General features: G+C 36.5%; 1 protein-coding gene and 1 long non-coding RNA gene across 6 annotated transcripts in view; one reads left to right on the top strand and one right to left on the bottom strand.

Moving 5' to 3' along the window:
- Positions 1 to 15: 15 nt before the first annotated feature.
- LOC112981309 (uncharacterized) lies at positions 16 to 17,060 on the top strand. 4 transcript variants are annotated; one of them, XR_010390400.1, is made up of 6 exons: positions 16 to 390; positions 491 to 563; positions 8,440 to 8,560; positions 8,853 to 8,995; positions 12,217 to 12,284; positions 14,928 to 17,060. It is a non-coding gene; the product is annotated as an uncharacterized LOC112981309 (long non-coding RNA). The 4 variants fall into 4 exon arrangements; XR_010390398.1 differs by having other exon boundaries at positions 10,969 to 12,284; XR_010390399.1 differs by having other exon boundaries at positions 486 to 563; positions 10,969 to 12,284.
- The window catches only part of RSRC1 (arginine and serine rich coiled-coil 1), a 156,400-nt gene continuing 150,145 nt past the window's right edge, over positions 12,460 to 18,714 (bottom strand). For both annotated transcript variants that reach the window (XM_064516547.1, XM_064516548.1), the window contains 3 exons: positions 16,369 to 16,475; positions 15,253 to 15,399; positions 12,460 to 14,047 (listed from right to left, as the gene is read on the bottom strand). In XM_064516547.1, coding sequence (XP_064372617.1) covers positions 13,955 to 14,047; positions 15,253 to 15,399; positions 16,369 to 16,475 — 347 coding nt within the window. In that variant the 3' untranslated portion in view covers positions 12,460 to 13,954. The remainder of the gene's footprint in view (positions 14,048 to 15,252; positions 15,400 to 16,368; positions 16,476 to 18,714) is intronic.

Raw genomic sequence — 18,714 nt, 5'->3', positions numbered from 1 at the left:
GCGCGGCGTGACGACACAGGCGGGGACGGGCCGCGGAGGGGCCGCGGTTGCCGTGGCAACGGACGCCACCGCGCGACCCGGTTCCAGAAGGTTCTGGGGGCGGCGGAGCGGGGTCGCTCCCCTCCGCCCCGCTGGGTACTGGCCGGGGCCGGTGCCCGGCGGCGAGGAGAAGCGGCCTCCTCCCCGAGCCCCCCCGGCATCCATTTGCCCTTCGCAAGGGTGAGCCCCGCGAAGGCCTCGCCTTCCGGATTAAAATTTCTGCGTTTTCGGGGCAGGATTCAGCGCTCGGCGAAGTGAATGGTGACGTTGGAGGTGCTGTCCGGCCTCAGCCAGGATTGCTGTTGCATTTGCTGTGAGATTGCCCCTCAGATCCCTTGTATACCGCGGCAGGTACATTTTAAAGGAAAGATGCAATCTGTCAAGGCATGGGTACAAATGTGGAATACTAAATATTTGAAAATAACTACCGCTTTATTCTTTACAAGCGCAGCAGTTAAGGTGACAACAACAGAAGTGCTGTCAGCAGACTGTGAAGAATCAGCCATTCTGCTTTAAATATTACGGTATGATTGGCCTGCACACATATATACCGTGCACATATATATATATATATATATATACACACACATATATATATACACAGTGCTTTGAGCTGTTAAAATGAGTAGTGAATGAGGGTTTCGTGGCAGGACTTTTTATGGCACATTGACCCGGCTGTCTGGCAGGGATATGGGTGGGCTGGGGTGGGGGGGACACCGAGGAAATGGGTGGTATGGTTCAAGTGATCTCCGAGAATTATTTTATTTTTTTCCCACTAGATGGCAGTAAAATAAAGTCACTGTATTCTTTGTGGCAGGCTCTTGCCCTGTTTCCAAGACGGCTGGAAATCAGACATTTGTCTGAGTAACAGTCTTTGGTGGAGAGCGTTTGCCAGAGGGGAAAAAAGTGATACTCTGGTAAAAAGCATCAATAGCTTGCATTAAAAAAAATCATAAATATCCCTTCCAGTAATGGATAACATAAAGAAAAACTGAGGAGTAAGACCCACTTGTCAGGGATATTTGACAGTGGTTGCTGTTCTGACTGTGGATGGCCATTGCAGGCAGTTTATAGATCAGGATTACCTTTCACTCCACACCTCTTAAGGACTCTCAAGACGTACTAGATTTCTCAGGCTTTATAGTAGTTTCTTTCTGAAGTCCTGACCAGCAGTTCATTCTGTATCATTTAACTGCCTAGCCCTGAGCGTGAAAATGGTTAGGATTACTGTTTAAACAGGGAATAGTTCTTTGTTTTCTGTGCAGGAAGTGTCAGTTCAGCTGGCTCCTGTAAAGGAGAAACCCCTCCGTAAAACCTGGCATTGGGCATGATCAAAGGAAGGTTTCAGTAAGCAAATGGAGCAAATATTATCTAGGTTTCCTAAAGGTGTGTGTGGGGGGTGAATATGTGGGTACATATATAAAAACTTTGCTCATATATAAACTTATTTTTGAAGGAGGATAGTTTGAAAGAATCAGATATAGGCATCTAACCTTCATTCTTCCAAAGATTATGGAGATTATGGAGAGTTATGGAGAAAAAAGCTATATGTGTCTGGAAATATTCTTCTGGATGCCCATGTTGTTCAGAGCTGGATTATTAGCTAGCTTGCATCTTGTGTTCAGAGACAGGTGTAGGCTCTTTCCTCCCCTCCTCCTGTCTCTTTTAGTGCTCCAGATTTTAGGGGAGAGAGAGAAAATGTGCCCTGGATAACCAGGTGGGATTAGAGAGCACGAGAGTGTTTATATGGCAGTCATGAAAGTAGATCCTAGTGGGATCTACTTATCTCTCCTCCAGCAAGGAGCATGGGTAGGCACTACAGTTCCACTAAGATCCATCATGCTGCAGAAGCAGCTCTGCTAGTATTTGGCCCAAAGTGGAAAACCGACATAAAAGATGAATGAACTGAGCCTGCAATATTTTTGAAAAATATCTGTAATCAGGTGAGCATTGATTTTGCTGTCTACTGATGTACACTTCTCTTTAGATCCTAGCAAGTGGTGATATTGCCGCCTTAAGATGCACTGCAAGTTTGAATGGTTGTTACAGTGAAAATGTGTATACTGACTGACTGGTGGGCAGGGAAGCATGACAGAAAAAGGGTTACGCATTGATTATCCAGGGAAGTCTGTGAACTGTTTGTACATTTCTGATGAAAGATTAGCAAATAAAACAAATCAGGCTGTGGTCATGGAAGTGAACTCTGGTGCTTTGGGGCTTTTTATAACGAAATCTTGTGCCAGTTATGATATTATCAAAGAACTTTTTTATTCCTCAGAGTCAGAATTCAACCTTTGTTTCAAACTGCACAGAAAAATATTACAAACATTGTAGTAATATCATACTTCACACTCTAGTTAGTCTTTAAATACATGGATTTTAAAGCTCCTCTGAAGCTAGATTGTACTAGAAATGCAATGTACTGTAACTTTACCAAAGTGGCTAGGTTTGTGTACAGTGCTCATTTATTAATTACATGTCATTATACCATGATTAGTATACAGATGGATCCATTTGGTTTTGCTATTGTTTACTACAGTTCATTAATATACACGACATGATATGCTAGAATATATATATATTATTTGCTACAACTGAGCAAGGTGAATTTTCTTAAAATAATTGGCATGTTGAATGCAAAAACTTGCAAATTCTTACTGTCCTGGTGTTATATCTTCTCAAAATGTTTGTTTCAGTGTGGTTAACTTGGTTTGCAGTCTTCCACCACAAGCTAGCTAAACAGATTTTTTTTTTACAGTGTTTATTTACAGGTTCTGAACACAGATAAAAGATACAAAATATAAAGAGCTTTAGCCTTTGTATGAATTCTCTTATGTGAAAAGATACCCATTACCTCTTCAGTACAACTGTAAAATGGAAATGTGGAGCCTTCCAGCAGCTGTTCAGGGTACATCAGATAATCTACAGTTTGCTAGTTAATTTTATGTGAACTCAGACTCTGAAAGATGAAATTTCTTTCCAAGCCAGAGAAGATCCAGAGATGGATTACTGTGCAGATAACTAAGCAATATGAGTTCTAGCTATTGTTAATTTTTTGGCTGCTAGTGGAAAGATGGGCCCTGTTAGAAGTGAGCTCATTATGAGAGGCTCCCTAACATGATAAAGTCAGTACTCTATTTGCACAGAGTGATATCTCTAATTGCTCAGGCCTTTTTATGGTTTGTGTCTGCTTGAGTTAGATTTCTTTTGTGTAGATAAAAAGGCTTCTGTAAGAAATCACCTCCGTGCTACAGCACTGTCAGTCTGGAGGGCATCTCCAATGAGATTAATGATGTCTGCCTTAATATAAGAAAACTTTGCATAAATGAGATTATGGTTTCTGCTGAAACCTGCCAACTCTTATTCATTTGCTGTAAATATTATCTTTAATTAAAAGTTTTAAGGTATCTTGTTCCTGAACTAATGAGATCTACAGTGATTTCCCTTAGGAATTAATTTACCTTCTTAATTCTTATTCATTTTGGTGATATGACTATTTAAATCTGATTCAGACTTCAGAGCTTTGTTGAACATACTCATTTAGAACAAAAGGTCATTTTGCCATATTGACATCTTGTTGGTATTTATAATTGTCTATTCTCTCTCTGTTTCATAGATGTTTGTTTAGGTTTCTGCCCAAAACATTTTCTGCTAACATTTCTGTTCATCTTAACTCTTCCTGCTGAGTAGCTCTTTTTCATAGCTATTTCACGTTGGCTTATGTTTTCTATTCCATGCAGAGTACAAATCAATTATAGTAAAGCTAAAAAAGATCTTGATTATGCTCAAAATATTTAGAATTGCAGAGCTATGTAAAATATACTAAAATATCTGAGAAACATATGGTGCAATTACTGAGAAACACAGAAATATTTCTGACTGTGTATCTGCATAGTCATCAGCTACTGTTTTTCTGCAAGGATTATTTTTAACCAGTGGGGATGCTTAACACTTGGAGGTGAAAATTGGATTACTGCATAGATGTTTACATAGGCGAAGTTCCAGCCAGCAATTGGTTTGCGAGAATGAGAGCCAAAAATCATTTTAAGAGTATTCACCAAAGAACAATATTGCTAGCTAGATTTTTTAATATATATAGTTATTATAACTACATTACAAGGTTCTCTTATTTTAAAAAATAAATGTATATCAACATTAAAAATAAAGAAATATCAACAGTTCTGTCACAACTACAAAACAGTGCAGTATATAGTAGTTCTGTATGCCCAGATCCTTAGGCCAAAATTATTGTCACTTTTACTTTGCATTCTCTGTATACACACTGCTGCATTCTGGTATGTCTGTCTTTGTAATTATGTATGCTGTTAAGCACAGACACACATCCTTTTTTAAAGATGTTTTAAATTATTTTATCTCATAGAAGAAACACTAAGATAAATTGATGATGAAAACATTGTTAATATAGTTTTTCTTCACAGGAGTCCACTGCAGTCTTTTTTTTTTTGTTTGTTTGTTTTTTTTGTTTGTTTTTGAGTATATGCAGGCTTTATACTCTTGAAATTTGTGGTCTGCTGGGCCTCGGAAGGAGGAAATACTGAAACGTCTTAGTAAAGTCCAGTCTGTACTGAAGAAACTTTTTACCAGCTTACATTAGTTTAAAACTTTGGCAAGGTTTATTTGGAAGGTCTGTCAACTCTGTATTTTCTAATGTGCCCTCAAACTATTGTAGCTTATACATCGTTTATTTTCATATAATGGATGTTTCGTCCTGTTTTGCTGCTGAAGTTCAAATTCAGCCTTCATTCTGCCTTACTCTGCAAATTGCCCATTGATGTCATCAACAGTTTTCAGTGAAAAGTCTGTTGCAGAGTATGACCATTTCTAAGTCATCAAAGCTGTGCTCATACTGTCTGGCACTACTTTCAGATTATATTGGTTATTAGAGCACTTTCCAGGTTTGCATACACAAAGAAGATACCAAGAAAAAAAATAAGTACTCCTTAGTTCATTAGCAGAAGGAGACTTTTCTATTGAAATGGAATCTGAATCATGAGACAACCTCTCAGTCTCTTCATTTATGCAAAGATGCCGGGTCTGACAATCATGAAACTTTAGCTGGTTTAAAAGTGGGGTAACCCTAGTGAAAATGGAAAAAGACAGATGTAAAACTATCTGGAAATGTAAACCAAACTTCTTTCTGAACACTTTTGCTTAAATATAAAATAACCCTTCGGAAGTGTATTGTCAGCCATAAGTAGATAAATTGAGCTATATTTTATGCCAAATATAAATTGGGGAATATAATCCCTGCTTTTTTAGCAGCTAATTTTTGTCTTCTACTGTTATCCCAAAATCTTTCATTTTCTCCCACCCAAGAATTTGTGATAGAAAACATTTCTGGGTATAGTATAGTCTCTGTATATAATTGGGAAATATCCTTAAAAGCTACTGTTTGTCGTTGAAGTTGATTAGAAAAAAATTACTAAGTAGTTTACATGTACTGCAGTAGAAACTCATGCATCCCAGAAATTCCAAACCTTGTACTTTCAACACTGGTAGGTAAGAAATGTGTTTTGTTGCATCTACATAACATGCATTGGGACTAGCTATATATAGAATTGTCACTGACTTCTACAAGTTCTTGATAACCTTCCATTTATAACTTACTTGCAGACCAGCTTCCTCCCATCGCACATGAATTATACATCAATAATGTATAAACTAATAAATTATGCTTGCATGCTGTTATCAGGGCAACAAATACCATTTAGACTGCAATAGAGAGCACCAGGTTGTGTCAATTATATTTGAAGTCTTCTGTATATGTAAGACTTCAACCATGTAAAAGAATGAGCTTTTTGTTTTTCTTTGAGACAGACTCTCAATTAAAAGAATCAGTGAAATACACTCTGCTAGATTCACAGAAACATGAGAGATTTCTTCCTTTTTAAAATCAGTGCTTTCATCTGCTTTATTTAGTAGCTGTTTAGAAAATGTAAGAAATGTAGGAATTGCCAGATTGTATTAGCCTATGAGGTCTGTCTGATGTTCAGTGTCTTATTTACAAGTTACCAGTGCTAGGCCTTTTATAAGAAACTACTAGAAAATACACAGTAGCTGTATGTGACACAGCCTGCCCTAAGAATATCTTATCATTGTAACAAAAATTCATTTCCAAGACCTGCAGGATACATTTTTATTTCTTTCTAAAAGTATTTGGATGTTATTTTTCAAATCTAAATATACAATAAATCCATTTAAGAGTTGCTAAATTTTTGGCTTTGATTACATCTTGTGGCAACGAATTCTAGAGTTTAATTTTTTCATTAAGTGAAACAGCATTTCTTTTAATCAGTCCTAATTTTGCTGCCTTTCCCTCTATCCTGTTTTTGTTTAGTAGGGTGAAAACTGAGGCATATAAACAAATACATTCTGATTCTTAAAAAAAAAAAATCTGATCCCTGTAGGAGTGTTTATCATTGATTCCAATGAGACTAGGATTTGATCCAAAATTAGTATTTGTTTAAATGGCCCCTGTTGCCATTGTGTATGGTAGCTATTGATTTATGAAAACTTTGGCAGCAGATGTTTAAGTATTAGGGAACAAAGGGATTTTGTTCATGAATTACTTCAGCAATTTGCAGCTATCACATCTTGCCACTCCAGTGGCCAAACGGCCAAGTCACCAAAAAAATAAATGTTGAAGATGCTGAACTTGGAACAGTCTTCTATGAGCTGACATATTTGTTTCTTAAATCCTGGCAACTTTTCTTCTCCCTGGCACTGGGAGGGAGAGAAAAAATGCCGCCCAGGCATGCTGCACCATGGCATCCGGAGATTCTTTTCTGAACGCTGGGGCAAAGCCACCTGGCACTTGCTGAGATGCTTCTGTCAGTAGTGCATGTGGCAAACAGCAGTATGTGCAAGAGGTGATGCAGAATCTTCTACAAACCTCTGCACCAAAATAACAGAACTTATTCTACAGGGCTGCATGTTATCGGGGCTTTTCTCCTAGAACCAGAGATATAAACAAACTGGTGGCACTGGGAACAAGTGCAGCAGATACGTTCCTGGTGCAACCTCTTTAGTAGGTTAATTGTTAAGATAGCCAGAATTGAGCTGAGAATTTGGCCTTGGCCTCACGCTGTAAAATCAGACAAACAAAAGTGCAAAATGTATAGCAAGACACACCCCAGGGGTTATAAATCAGACAGGTAACAAGAGTTGCTTGATTTACCTACTGCCTACAAGAGCCAATTTCCATAGGAATCCAAAAAATAAGCTCTTTCCAGCTTTAGAGCCTGGCAGTTTGCACCAGTTGAAGCCAGATTTTTTCACCATCTAAAATGTGATCATGGTTCAGGTGTTTGTTCTTGAACTTTGAATAGATTGAAGTAATTTGAAAGGTCTTACCTGCTTTACATTATTTGTCTCTAAAACTGAAAAAAAATCTTGCTAGTTTAGCAGATGTCATTAAAGTCCTATTTAAATAAGACTTGTAAAAAAATATACATTAAATGCACAGGTTATCATAACATCAAATTTGTACAGCTCAGAAATGATCACAGTATATGACTAGTTTCACAGATAAGGCAACACATAATTGTCAAGAATAGTTTTCATTTGTTCACTCAAAGAATTTATTACACAATGACTTCTTAATTATCTTTGTTGCAGCCTCCAACTTCCAAAAGCGTAGGAAAATTTCTAGTACTGTTCAAGCTATTCAGACCCAGCACAGTATGTTAAAAATAGGCCATTTTTCTGAACTATTTTGGAAAAACTGGTAATAGATTACTTGGGTGTGCTGATCAGTTCTATGCTGTGTATTTCCATGTACTAGAGAGCAATGTCAGAATCAAGGTTGAAGGTAATTTGAGAGGACTTGGACAATCAGTTCTCAATTCCCAGTTAGTTTTGTAAGGATCAGCAGTTACTATTTAAATTTAAAAGGTATTGGCATAAATGAGGTATCCTTACTTCCTACATTTTTACAGTTAAGTTCTTTTACAGGTAGGTTTAAAGATGCAAATTTTTTAGTAGAAGTGGCCTTTGGACAGTACTGTTAAAAGGTTGATTACATTTCATCTGTAACATCAGTCCAATGCAGAGTATTTTGCAAAGACAGCTTATTATAAATTGTTCACAAATGTCAGATAAAAGCAGGAGTCCACTATAAGCAACTAGAAGTAGACATGTAATAACATTTATATGAATTTTTTCTTTAAATATATAATCAATGCAAATAGCCACCAAGCTCTGTAACTTGTTTGAATAATGAAATAAAATGTCAATAATTTATATGAAAAATACTCAGAAACTCACTGAAAAGGTATCCAGAAATGCAATTCAACGTTTTTAGAAATGATAGGTGTATTTAGTTGCCATTAATAACATTTTAATAATGATTAATGAGATTCATTAATGTCTTCCTTTCAGAACTATAACATGAAAATACAGAAGTTGCCAGCAACCAGTGTGAACACCTACAGCTTCCAAAGAAAGGTGACAGTCCTTCCCAGCAACTGGCTGTTAGCAATGCTCATTCACTGTGATTTTGGTGAGCAAGGGGCAGCACAGCTTTCAATCAATACAAACAAGGGAGGGGAAGAGAGTACATTCTTTCTTTCTTCTTCTTTTTTTTTTTTTTTTTTAAATGTCTCTCAGGGATTGCATGAAATTTAAGATAAATGCTTGGATTTGACCTTTTTGTTTCATATATTTTATCCGTAACGATTTAGATGCTAAGGCAGCAGGTCTTACAGAAAACTGCTTTTCCATGCTACCCTAACTTCATTTCTGATTAAAAACTAGAAAGGCAAATTCTGCTTTCATGCATCTCTCTTCTGCAGCCTTCTGTTTTTAGACTGCCGCTGAGGTTTACTGTTACAACTGCTTTGGGATTAGAGAGACATCTAGTGGGAATGAGATTTTTACATTGGCAGCTCGACAACCACAAGATGACAACTTTGGAAACTACCGACTGTTCAAAATGGTACGTTCAAAATTGGTGCCAAAGGGCTGAGAATCTTCTCATCTCACTACTGTTCCTCTCAGTCAGGAAGCCCTATTCCATATTGTTTTTCTAAAGAAGCAAAAACCATAGTCAAGTAGTGATTTTGATTATCACATGGGTTTAAGTTGAAATTCTTACTGGAGTAAGAATTTTCAAATAGTGGGGCATGCATAACTGATGGAATGGAGCATAATTAGAAGTGAAGCACAGCCTTATGCTGGTTTTAGCAGCTAAATCCCCTCCTCCCTTCCTGGGCTGGGCTTCAGTTCCTGTTTCCTCACAGAAAGAGTAAAAGTATCATGTCACATCTCCTCATCCTGGAGTGGCAATTCCAGAGTGACTCAGTGTCTAAGTCTTGCCCCCCAGTGTCATATAATCTGGCCTGGCCACTGCTGCTCTTTTTTTTCTCCAGGCCTCAGCAAAGGAGGGAGACAAGAAGGGGAAGGAATAGAGTCAGGAAAAAGAAATTAAGAAATGCTGCACTAAGATAAAATTAACAATGATGAATATTTTAAATAAGCAGAACTCTGCTGTGGAGAATTCTGCTTCCTGTCATACTTGCTATAAGAGTTCCCCCCCGCCCCCCTCCTTCCAGCAGGAGAATACACTGCAGTAGGGAATAGTTCACAGGTTTGTGAGGCTGAGGAAGAAACATACCTCTTTGGCATATGCACAACATGGTCCAAACTTAGTTTGGAGCTCAGGCGATACAGATGTAATGCCCCTTTGGCATTAATGCTGTTTCCCTTCCTTCTGGAGTAATAATACTTCTTACTGGAGTAACAATACTTCTAGTATTTCTTTATTACTGCAAGTTGAAGGCGTCCCAGAAGCACAGCGCTGCGTCATAGGTGGATTAAGTTATGGGTTCAAGCTGATCTCTTTTGAAACAGGTTTTTAGAGTTCAAGGATCTCCACTAAAAATAACTTGCCTCTTGTAACTTGACAAATGGAAAGTTGTAATCAATGAGAAGGCTGGTTTTGAGTTACTGATGGAAAAATGGCCTTCAAGATCATTCAGTCCTAGTTCATATCTGAGACACTTAAGCAGAAGTAGCAAAATTTGATCTATTCCTGACTGGCAGTGTTTTCTGAGATATCATTATTTTACTGGCACAAATCTTTCTAAATTATTGTAACAATAATCATAACTGAAACAGAACTAATTTTCAAGCAGTTATCCTAATAAAAAAATAATTATGCAGATGCCAGATGATTCAAGATATCAGAAAAGAATACTGGACATTTTACCTAAAAGTTATCAAATCAAGATCAGCCTAGTTTGATTTTAATTGATGATGGCTGTTCAGTAGGCTAAGTGAAATGAGTTTGCTAATGTAATTTCTAAGGGTAGAGGTCTTTGCTGACTACCACAAGTCTGAATGGATCAAGTTACAGCATTATCCTTTCACTCCTACACACAATTCGTCGAGGTCAGATTTAAGGTAGTTTGGTATTATGAGGAACTGTGTGTTACTGCTCATCATGTCAGAGAGACACCGCCAGAAGTCCTGAATGACAAAACACTATTGCAGCTCTAACAGCCTTAAAACCACACGGCACACTTAACAGTCCTATGTTTTAGTTGGGTAACAAACAACTATTTCTTTCCTTTTCCTAATCAGGAATCCATTAACTTTCACTAGAAGCACTGAAAAAAGTGGAACATATGACAAAAATAAACTCTTCACAGGAAAGAGTCCTAAATGCTAATGGTTTACATCAGAAGACCTTAGAAGTAAAGCTTTTAAGAGAGTACAGTTATTACAGAAAGATATGACTCTGTTTTGGAATTAGGAAAAGCATGCGGTTAGAGTCAGCAGTACATTTTCCCAGGTTAATGGTGATTAATTTGTAATCATTGATATAAGTTTCATGTCCATGCTAAGACATAGTTAATGGCATTTCTATCTGGCTCTCTAGTTAGGAAACACATTTGTCTTTTCCTCCAGGAAAAATGCCCATATATGGAGCTTGTGGACAGCACACATATTTGGATAGCTATGCATTCTATTAACCCATTTAAAATGTGCCCAAGTCTTGTAAAATAATTTTAATCAGTATGTTTTTCAAGATTCTCCTTATTCTTGCATAGCTGGGTTTAGAACTAAGTTTATTTCTGGTGTTGCTGCCTACTTACCTATTTCATTTCCAGGACTCAAATTTATCTGCTTACCTTTAACAGGAAAATAAATAATTTATTTTAATCATTCATAAGACACTGTTCAAGTAAAGGCAAAATAAGGAAAGAGAGAATTTACACAACTTCAATCAAGAGTGGTCTAAAACTGTAGTCTAAAATAAAAATTAACAACAATGACCCTGTACAGACTGGCCTTATACACACTTTGTTCAACTATACAGGAGCAAACTCAGTGGAACAGCTTCTCTTTTTGCTAAAAGTTTAAGCTGTAAAATCATAACAACAGAAGGTTCTCCAAATGGCAAGCGCTACCGAACACTGATTCAGCACCCTTAAGATAGGGCTCAACATCAGCACTGAGCTTCAATGCAAATGAATCTTGCAAAAGACCATTAACATTGCAACGATTGGTGGTTTGACTATTCAGCTTATCCATACATAACAAGGGATCCAGCACAATTAGATTAAATCTCTTGCAACACACAACATTTGGCCTTGCTAAGATTGTCAGAGTCTGCTCCACATGACCTCTACCTCAATTACACAGACTTAAGAATCACTGACCTGGTTAGGGAAGCATCTTGAAAAATCTATATTGTATGAATTTGCAGGTTTACGTTGTATAACAAGAAGGATGGTATATTTTCTAATTTGTAACAGATGGTATCTAGTATTAAACAATGTACCCAATCCTGACCATTCCTTCTTCTCCCCATGCCAGTATCATAAACTTCATGTGTAATGAATGTTCGAAGTAAAAGTTGGGATAGGATGATAGAATAGAAACCCTAAAACAGAAAAAGTGGCTTCTTAAATGAATTATTTCCACATAGACACTGGGGAAATAAACAAGTATTTCATTAAAACTACAGAATTCTGATTAATTCTTTTACTGGTTATTCTGATTGCTAATCTACAAATGGAACAATAAAAATCAGTATGACAATGATTTGCTCTGTGTCTCAAATTATGTTTGGAATATTTCATCACAGGACTTTGTATTTAACTTTTCTGTTTATTTCAGATGATCTAAATGCTATTTCCATTTTCTGTTCAGATCTTGCTCACAATTCTCCTCCAGCATGGACTTGCTGGACAAATTTTTTTATGGCTGGATAAGCAATAGTAGGTACATTTTCTTGTCACCACTAAGTCTCACCTCTTTATAACAGACTGGATTCTAGAATTTTTAAATATTTTATAGGATTGCAAATTACATAAAAGAAATTGTTTTGCACAAAATAAAAATACTAAAATTATCTGACATAGTGCTTGAAAAAGAGGAATTTAATCCTGCACGTTATATGGGGATCAAACAGTTTTTATTTGCTATGAAAGATACATAGAAGGAGATTAGAAAACAGGACAATGCCAAATGGTTACCATTTGAAAATGCTGAAATAAAACAGTTTTTTTCCTTTTAGCTGCAGACAAGACAGTCTTGAAACATAAACACCTATTTTAAAGCAGGACCCAGTAAAACTAACACTGTTTGTAAATAAAAATTAAACTTGCATTCCAGCATATTTTTAATACGTTTTCCTTTCACATCATTAATCTAAGCAGTAAGATGATCATTCAAAGTGTATTTCCAGAATCCTCCACCCTCCATTTTTTTCACTACACATTTGAGAACAAGGAAAAGTAATATTAAAAGAACCCCTTATGAATTTCTTCATTCAAACAGAAAGCTGATGCATGTCATTTCCAATGAGATATGTCCAGAACTGTGAGACTTATTTTAATCTTCCACTGATGTTACAGTTTTCCCACAGATTTGCCAGATACCTCAGAAGAAATACTTTCAGCTTTTTTTTTCTTTTTTGGATGGTGTCTGGTATTTACTTGGATAGTGGGTGGATTTTTTTTTTTAATATACTAATTGGTGTGCACGAGAGAAACTGGATGGTAGCCCAAACGTGACTGATCTCATTCTTTTAAAGTCACATTTTGACAAATGGAAACTTTATATACTAAAAACAGTCACTCTCTCCAGAAATAGGTATGTCACCAGTCTTGTTCAATAAGGGTCCCTACCAGTATACACAATAATATTTATATTATTTGCCATTAAGAGTTCCTGGTTTTCCAGAATATTCATCTTTTTAATATTCTTAAAACTACCTAGGAAATGCTGAAAACTTACACTAATTTGTTTAAAAGGCTAACATGATTTTTAATTACATCTGCTGAATCTCTAGTATCCTAAGAGTAGAATGTAGATGTTTCAGCAAATTTAAAACAAAGGTTTCTTTCCACTCAAGGCCAAAGTGAGGAACCAGGATAAGTTTGGAGCAGGCAGATGAATGCAGCAGTTTAGAATACCCCCTCAGCAAGGAGAAAAATGAAGGAAGAAGAGAGAACAGCAATATAGTTTGCCCTGAATCCTTCCTCAGTTGCAAAAAATTTAATGGCCCAGGGTGGTATCATCTGCACTCCTGTTCCGGCACTGGTAAATCTGAACTTTTTTGGATAGTCCTACTTTTTCCCTTATCTGTCTACATGAATATATACATTTTTTTGATTGGGCTGTCAGGTCTTTTGCACACAAGAGAAATTCAGTACAAAAAAAGCAAATTACACTGCCATGGTAGCCTTCCCTTTCATAGCAGGTAGCTTAGCAATACAAGTAACTCAGCAATGAATTGGGAAAAAAATTGAGGATAGAACATTTTTGTTTATTCAGATGAAATACTTATTCTCTGTACAACTCACTAAGTACTAAAATCCCCTGAAAAGAGAAATTTAATGGTAGGATTTCTTAGCATCACAGAGAATTTCTGTATGATGTTCACTCAGGCCACTGGACTGCCCATGAGCCTTTCTTGCCGAAGTGCGATCAACCTCTGAAACCACTTTTCTTCTGCTTCTGCCTTCTCAATAAATAGCTGCGGGGAGAATGAGGAGGAGAAAAGTAGGCACGACTCCGTTAACTTTATCTGGATTTGTTATAATCTTATGAAATACATAACAACTATTTCAATGCTAAGAAAAGCAGAGCCGCGTAAGGGTGTTAAAACAAAAAGCTGATATAAATACAGCAGTAAAGGTTGAGACTTTAATAACTTGAAAGTCAAAAAATTCTAACTTAAGTCTCCTGCTGAAACAGCAAGTTTATCATATTATGCAGGTCTTCCATCTTCAGTAGCCATATTCATTATTCGAAACTTACATTAGTTTACTGTAAGTCATTTTACCGTGCTAATTAAAAAAAAAAAAAATCTACTGTGAATACTCATTTCCAATTAAGCGCCCACAAAGGAATTTGCATAAGTTTAACTACATTGATTTAAAAATCACATTTTTAAAGAGCCTGTCATATAGTTAAAGCTTTAGAATTTGGTAAAGTGTGGGTAAGTTCCGAGTCCTCCATCAGCTTTCAAACAACACAAACCAAAAGCATTTTTTCTTAAACTTTTTTATTTTTAAATTCCCCTGCATTAAATTAGCATGCTACTTCATTCTAAAATGTGTATGTAACTCTAAAACTACATCACTTTTTAACAGAGCTTAATGTTTTGACTAAATAAAGGAATAGGATTGTATATTTTTTCTCATTTTATATTGTATAACTGGAAATAGAACTTAGAAACAAAACAGTTTATCCTGTGGTTTACAGTGATCAAACGACTTCTCAGCATAACTTCTCCTATGAAACTCTTAAAGCATTCATCTAGCTTTTTACTACTGAGTTTTCACATCTAATTTTGTAAATTGTTAAGTAATAGCCTTGCATTTCTGTTCTACATCATTTGTTTTATTCTCCAGGTCATGTGACTGTTCCAGGAACAAAGCTTCAGCAGAAATATCAGCAGAAGTAGTTTTTTTAAAAAACGGAAAGAAAAAAGATTTTTCACTCATGTTCATTTGGCTTTTAGCCAAAAGGCTGGTGAACCTCGTCTTTTGTAATTTTTCTCTTTTGGATTATGCAAGGGGTGTGATCCTTTTTGAGCCAATGAGAAGCTCATTAGTAAACAGTCTTCAGATCACAGATTATTTGATAAGCAACACAGCAAAAATATTGTTAGGTCATATGAACCTGCCTTCATTCAGTGGACTGTTTTTTTTCTAAAGATAAAGTAAACACACTTACATTTGGATGTGCTAAAGAATTATCATCTTGATATTTGATAGCAGTAGGAATGTTGGCAGTTGTTGTTTCTTTTTCAGTAGCAGGTGCATCAACAGTTCCCACTCCTACAGTTACAGGTTCGTATTTTAGTTCAGTAGGTTCTGTTGTCTAAAAAGAAAGAAATACATCTGGGTATGACTGTGCATTACCAAGGCTGCTCCTCAGACTCCAAGGCATGGCAGTACCTTAACTCGGTGTTAGCCGCCTTCGCGTTGCAGCATGTGCCCACTAAAGGCTCCTCGTGCAAGTACGCTGCCGAATGCTCAGCAGGAGCTGCCTGGACACAGACTGATGGCCAGGCTAAACGTACAAAGTGAAGCAGAAGGCATTGCCCAAAGGAGCAAACAGAGCAATCTGCAACCTTGCAAAACTGTAGCTTTGGTTTTTGGATCGCTTTCTTAAGAAGCTGCATGAACTTCTTGAAGACTTCTGAAAAGACAGTACTGTGTATGTTCTTGGGGAAACATACAGGGATAATTTAAAACATTTCACTGTCAAATGGAAAAAACAAACCAAAGCTTTGTGTGCATTCTTCCACAGACAAGCGTCTGGGTTCTCTTAGAAGACTTAGTGGCCAAATTACAAGTAAAATTTTGAAACCTGGATGTCTGAAGTTAGTTTTGTGGAAAGCTATCTGAAAACCATGCCATTTATTTCAGTGAGTAAATATGGCTTTAAGTCTGGCTTCAGTTAAGTATAATTAGAAATACTGATCTCTACTTTTAATTACAATATAAATGTATGATTACCTTTGCATTTTAATTGTTCTGCTTTCCCTTAAAAACACTTCATGATTTTATATGATTTTAAAAGAATCTTAAACAATCTGAATTGCCAAACATGGTTAGAACATACAGTCAAAGCAGTTGATTTCATTGATATTTCTCACACATCTAAACATGTTCTTCCCTGACCACCACATCAAGCATTTCGGAGAGTCTGTCTGAACACTGACTGCAACAGTGGGATTTAGAATTGTCGACATTGATGCTTTCATCAGTGGCAACTGTGCTAATAGTGCATCTTCCACCTGACTTTGAGAGCATTATGCACAAAGAAAGGATATTGAAAACTTACCTTTTTGACTTCTTTACTTGATCTGAATGTCTGTGGAACAAAGGAGTCACTTTCAATAGCTTCAATTTCTTTTACTCGTTTGACTTGCTCTACTAGGGTGGCTTGGTCTACAAAAAGAAGATGCAACGTCAGTATACATTAGCGTAAGCCTATGATAAATGCTATGTCTAGGCAATACCTTGAATATATTTTACAACCTAGGAACCATATAGCAAAAAAAAAAAAAAAAAAAAAAAAAAAAAATTAATGCAAGCTAAAATACTCTGTTACAGAGAAAAACTCTCTTTTTTAATAAAAATAAAAACAGTGAATTGGCTGTTACGGCTCAATATGTGATATAATTCAAGATGCTAACTGAAGAATTTGCTAGCAAAGTCCTTACAGGATAACTGTGCTAGATTTATAGCAGGAGAATTTCCTGGAAAAGTTAAGGATTCTCAGATAGTACAGACAATTTAGTGGAGTAAAATTTGTAAGTATTAGTAAAAACACTTCTGCTTGTACGAAGGTGAATTTGGCTTCAGTGGTTGATGTCAGAGGGACGTGCCATCATCTGTAGTCTTCCTAAAACAAGCTAAGTGATTAGTTCTGTATTAACAGTTACATCATGAAATGAATTTGACAAAAAGCTTAGAATTTTCTGAATTGTATTTTTTGTATTATATTTGGTAATAAAACATCCATAAGATATAGATACTATATGTTGCGTGCCAATATGTTTCTTAAGTGACTAAATGGAGATGACTATGGGAATTGCAGCTGTTTAATCAAACGAGCAAACACTGCTTCTTTATTGTATTCTGAGGTCTCACATAATGCATGCCTATTTCACAAGAGACCTGTGTAGCCCAGGGTGAGACTTTATGCTGCGGAAAAGAATGTAGCTCCAAGTGATGTTTTAGTGAAAAAGAGTAGTTATAGTAAAACTTGGTAGAAGTGACATTAAACACAACTCAGGTGTTGTCAGGTACGTTTTGTAAGTTTATTTCATCATTCAAAGGGATGATCTTCTGGATAGATTAGACTGGTAGGAAACTAGAAGTTCTTCATAATGTAAGATTCTAAATAGCCTAGCAGAAATTCACACTTTTTAATCAAATTACTGATGAATGATGGTGAAGTTTCATATTATAGCTAGGTTCATCTATTAGTCAGCAGTGCCAAAGGGATGGTTCAACTTCTCCTCTCTCTCCCATGCCTGTCATGCAGTCCGGCTTTGCTCTTTTCGGCAAAAGCTGGTGATTAAATCAGCTTATTTGTAACACGAAACCTCGTACTTATGCCACAGTTCATCAAAACAGTAAATCATCTCTGAAATTCTGCTGCCAGACTTACAGTGCTGTATCGACATGATGCGCTGTGCTGATCTGGTACGAACTCTCTTCTGGTTCAAATTTGTTTTTAAGCTGTTTTGTACTGGCAGGCTCTGTGTCAGAGCAGATACCCTATCTCTGCACATCTAAAGTTCAGAGATCAGATGCTGCCTATCGTCCAACAGCTTTCAGTATAAACTCTGATTATTGTTCTGGATCACTTGAAAGAAAGTGCATGTACTGTATGTCTGCCTCTGCCTTACGTAGACCAGTTTTGTACGGCTGAGTGATCTGGTAGAGTGGAGAGCAGTTTGTTAGTCACAGAACCTTAAGCTACGAAGTAAAAAGGAGCTTGCCAAGAAAATGAGGAAACAGCAGTGTAGGATAAAACAGTGCTATTTGTTCAGATACCTGAAGTTTGATGGAAAATTTCATAAATAGACGAGTAATTTTAACAATATGTAAAAAAATTTAAAATAAGTATTTTTAGTGTATGTGTGTATGTGTATAAAATGTTAAATTTCTTGTTCTAAAGAAATCAGAGAATATTTAAAATCAGGAAAAGAGCTTGCAGACCAAAACAGTTTGCAGAATTATTCAGAAACTTAGAAGTACCAAATTCTGTGTATACAAAATTCTAAATCTAGATGCATGTAGATACACATATATGCTGCAAAATGCTTTTAATTTTGCCTGAGAAAAAATGAATGTAATTTACAGCTTTCTAGAACGACTAACCACTGAAAATTCATTTTGGACTTTTAATGACAGCTACATGGAGCTTCAGATGAGCAAACTCATGACAGCTCTGAAACATTCCTGGAATGGACGTGCCAACACTAATTTAACAACCCCTTGTTCAAAATCATGGGTAGAAGGGGTTGTTCGCTATAGTAGATTTGATAAAAAAAGTATTTGCTTTAGTGCCTGTTTCATTTTCTGTATCTTCAGATTCACAGCTCAGTTAATCTTCCTCACCTTCTATATCCAACTGCAGTGACTAGCAAACCTTGGATTTCTAACTCATTCTTCT

Source organism: Dromaius novaehollandiae, chromosome 9, assembly GCF_036370855.1.
Source record: "Dromaius novaehollandiae isolate bDroNov1 chromosome 9, bDroNov1.hap1, whole genome shotgun sequence".
NCBI classification, from domain to species: Eukaryota; Metazoa; Chordata; class Aves; order Casuariiformes; family Dromaiidae; genus Dromaius; species Dromaius novaehollandiae.
The sequence above is the reverse complement of the archived record's forward strand: the minus strand, read 5'-3'. Positions and strand labels throughout refer to the sequence as shown.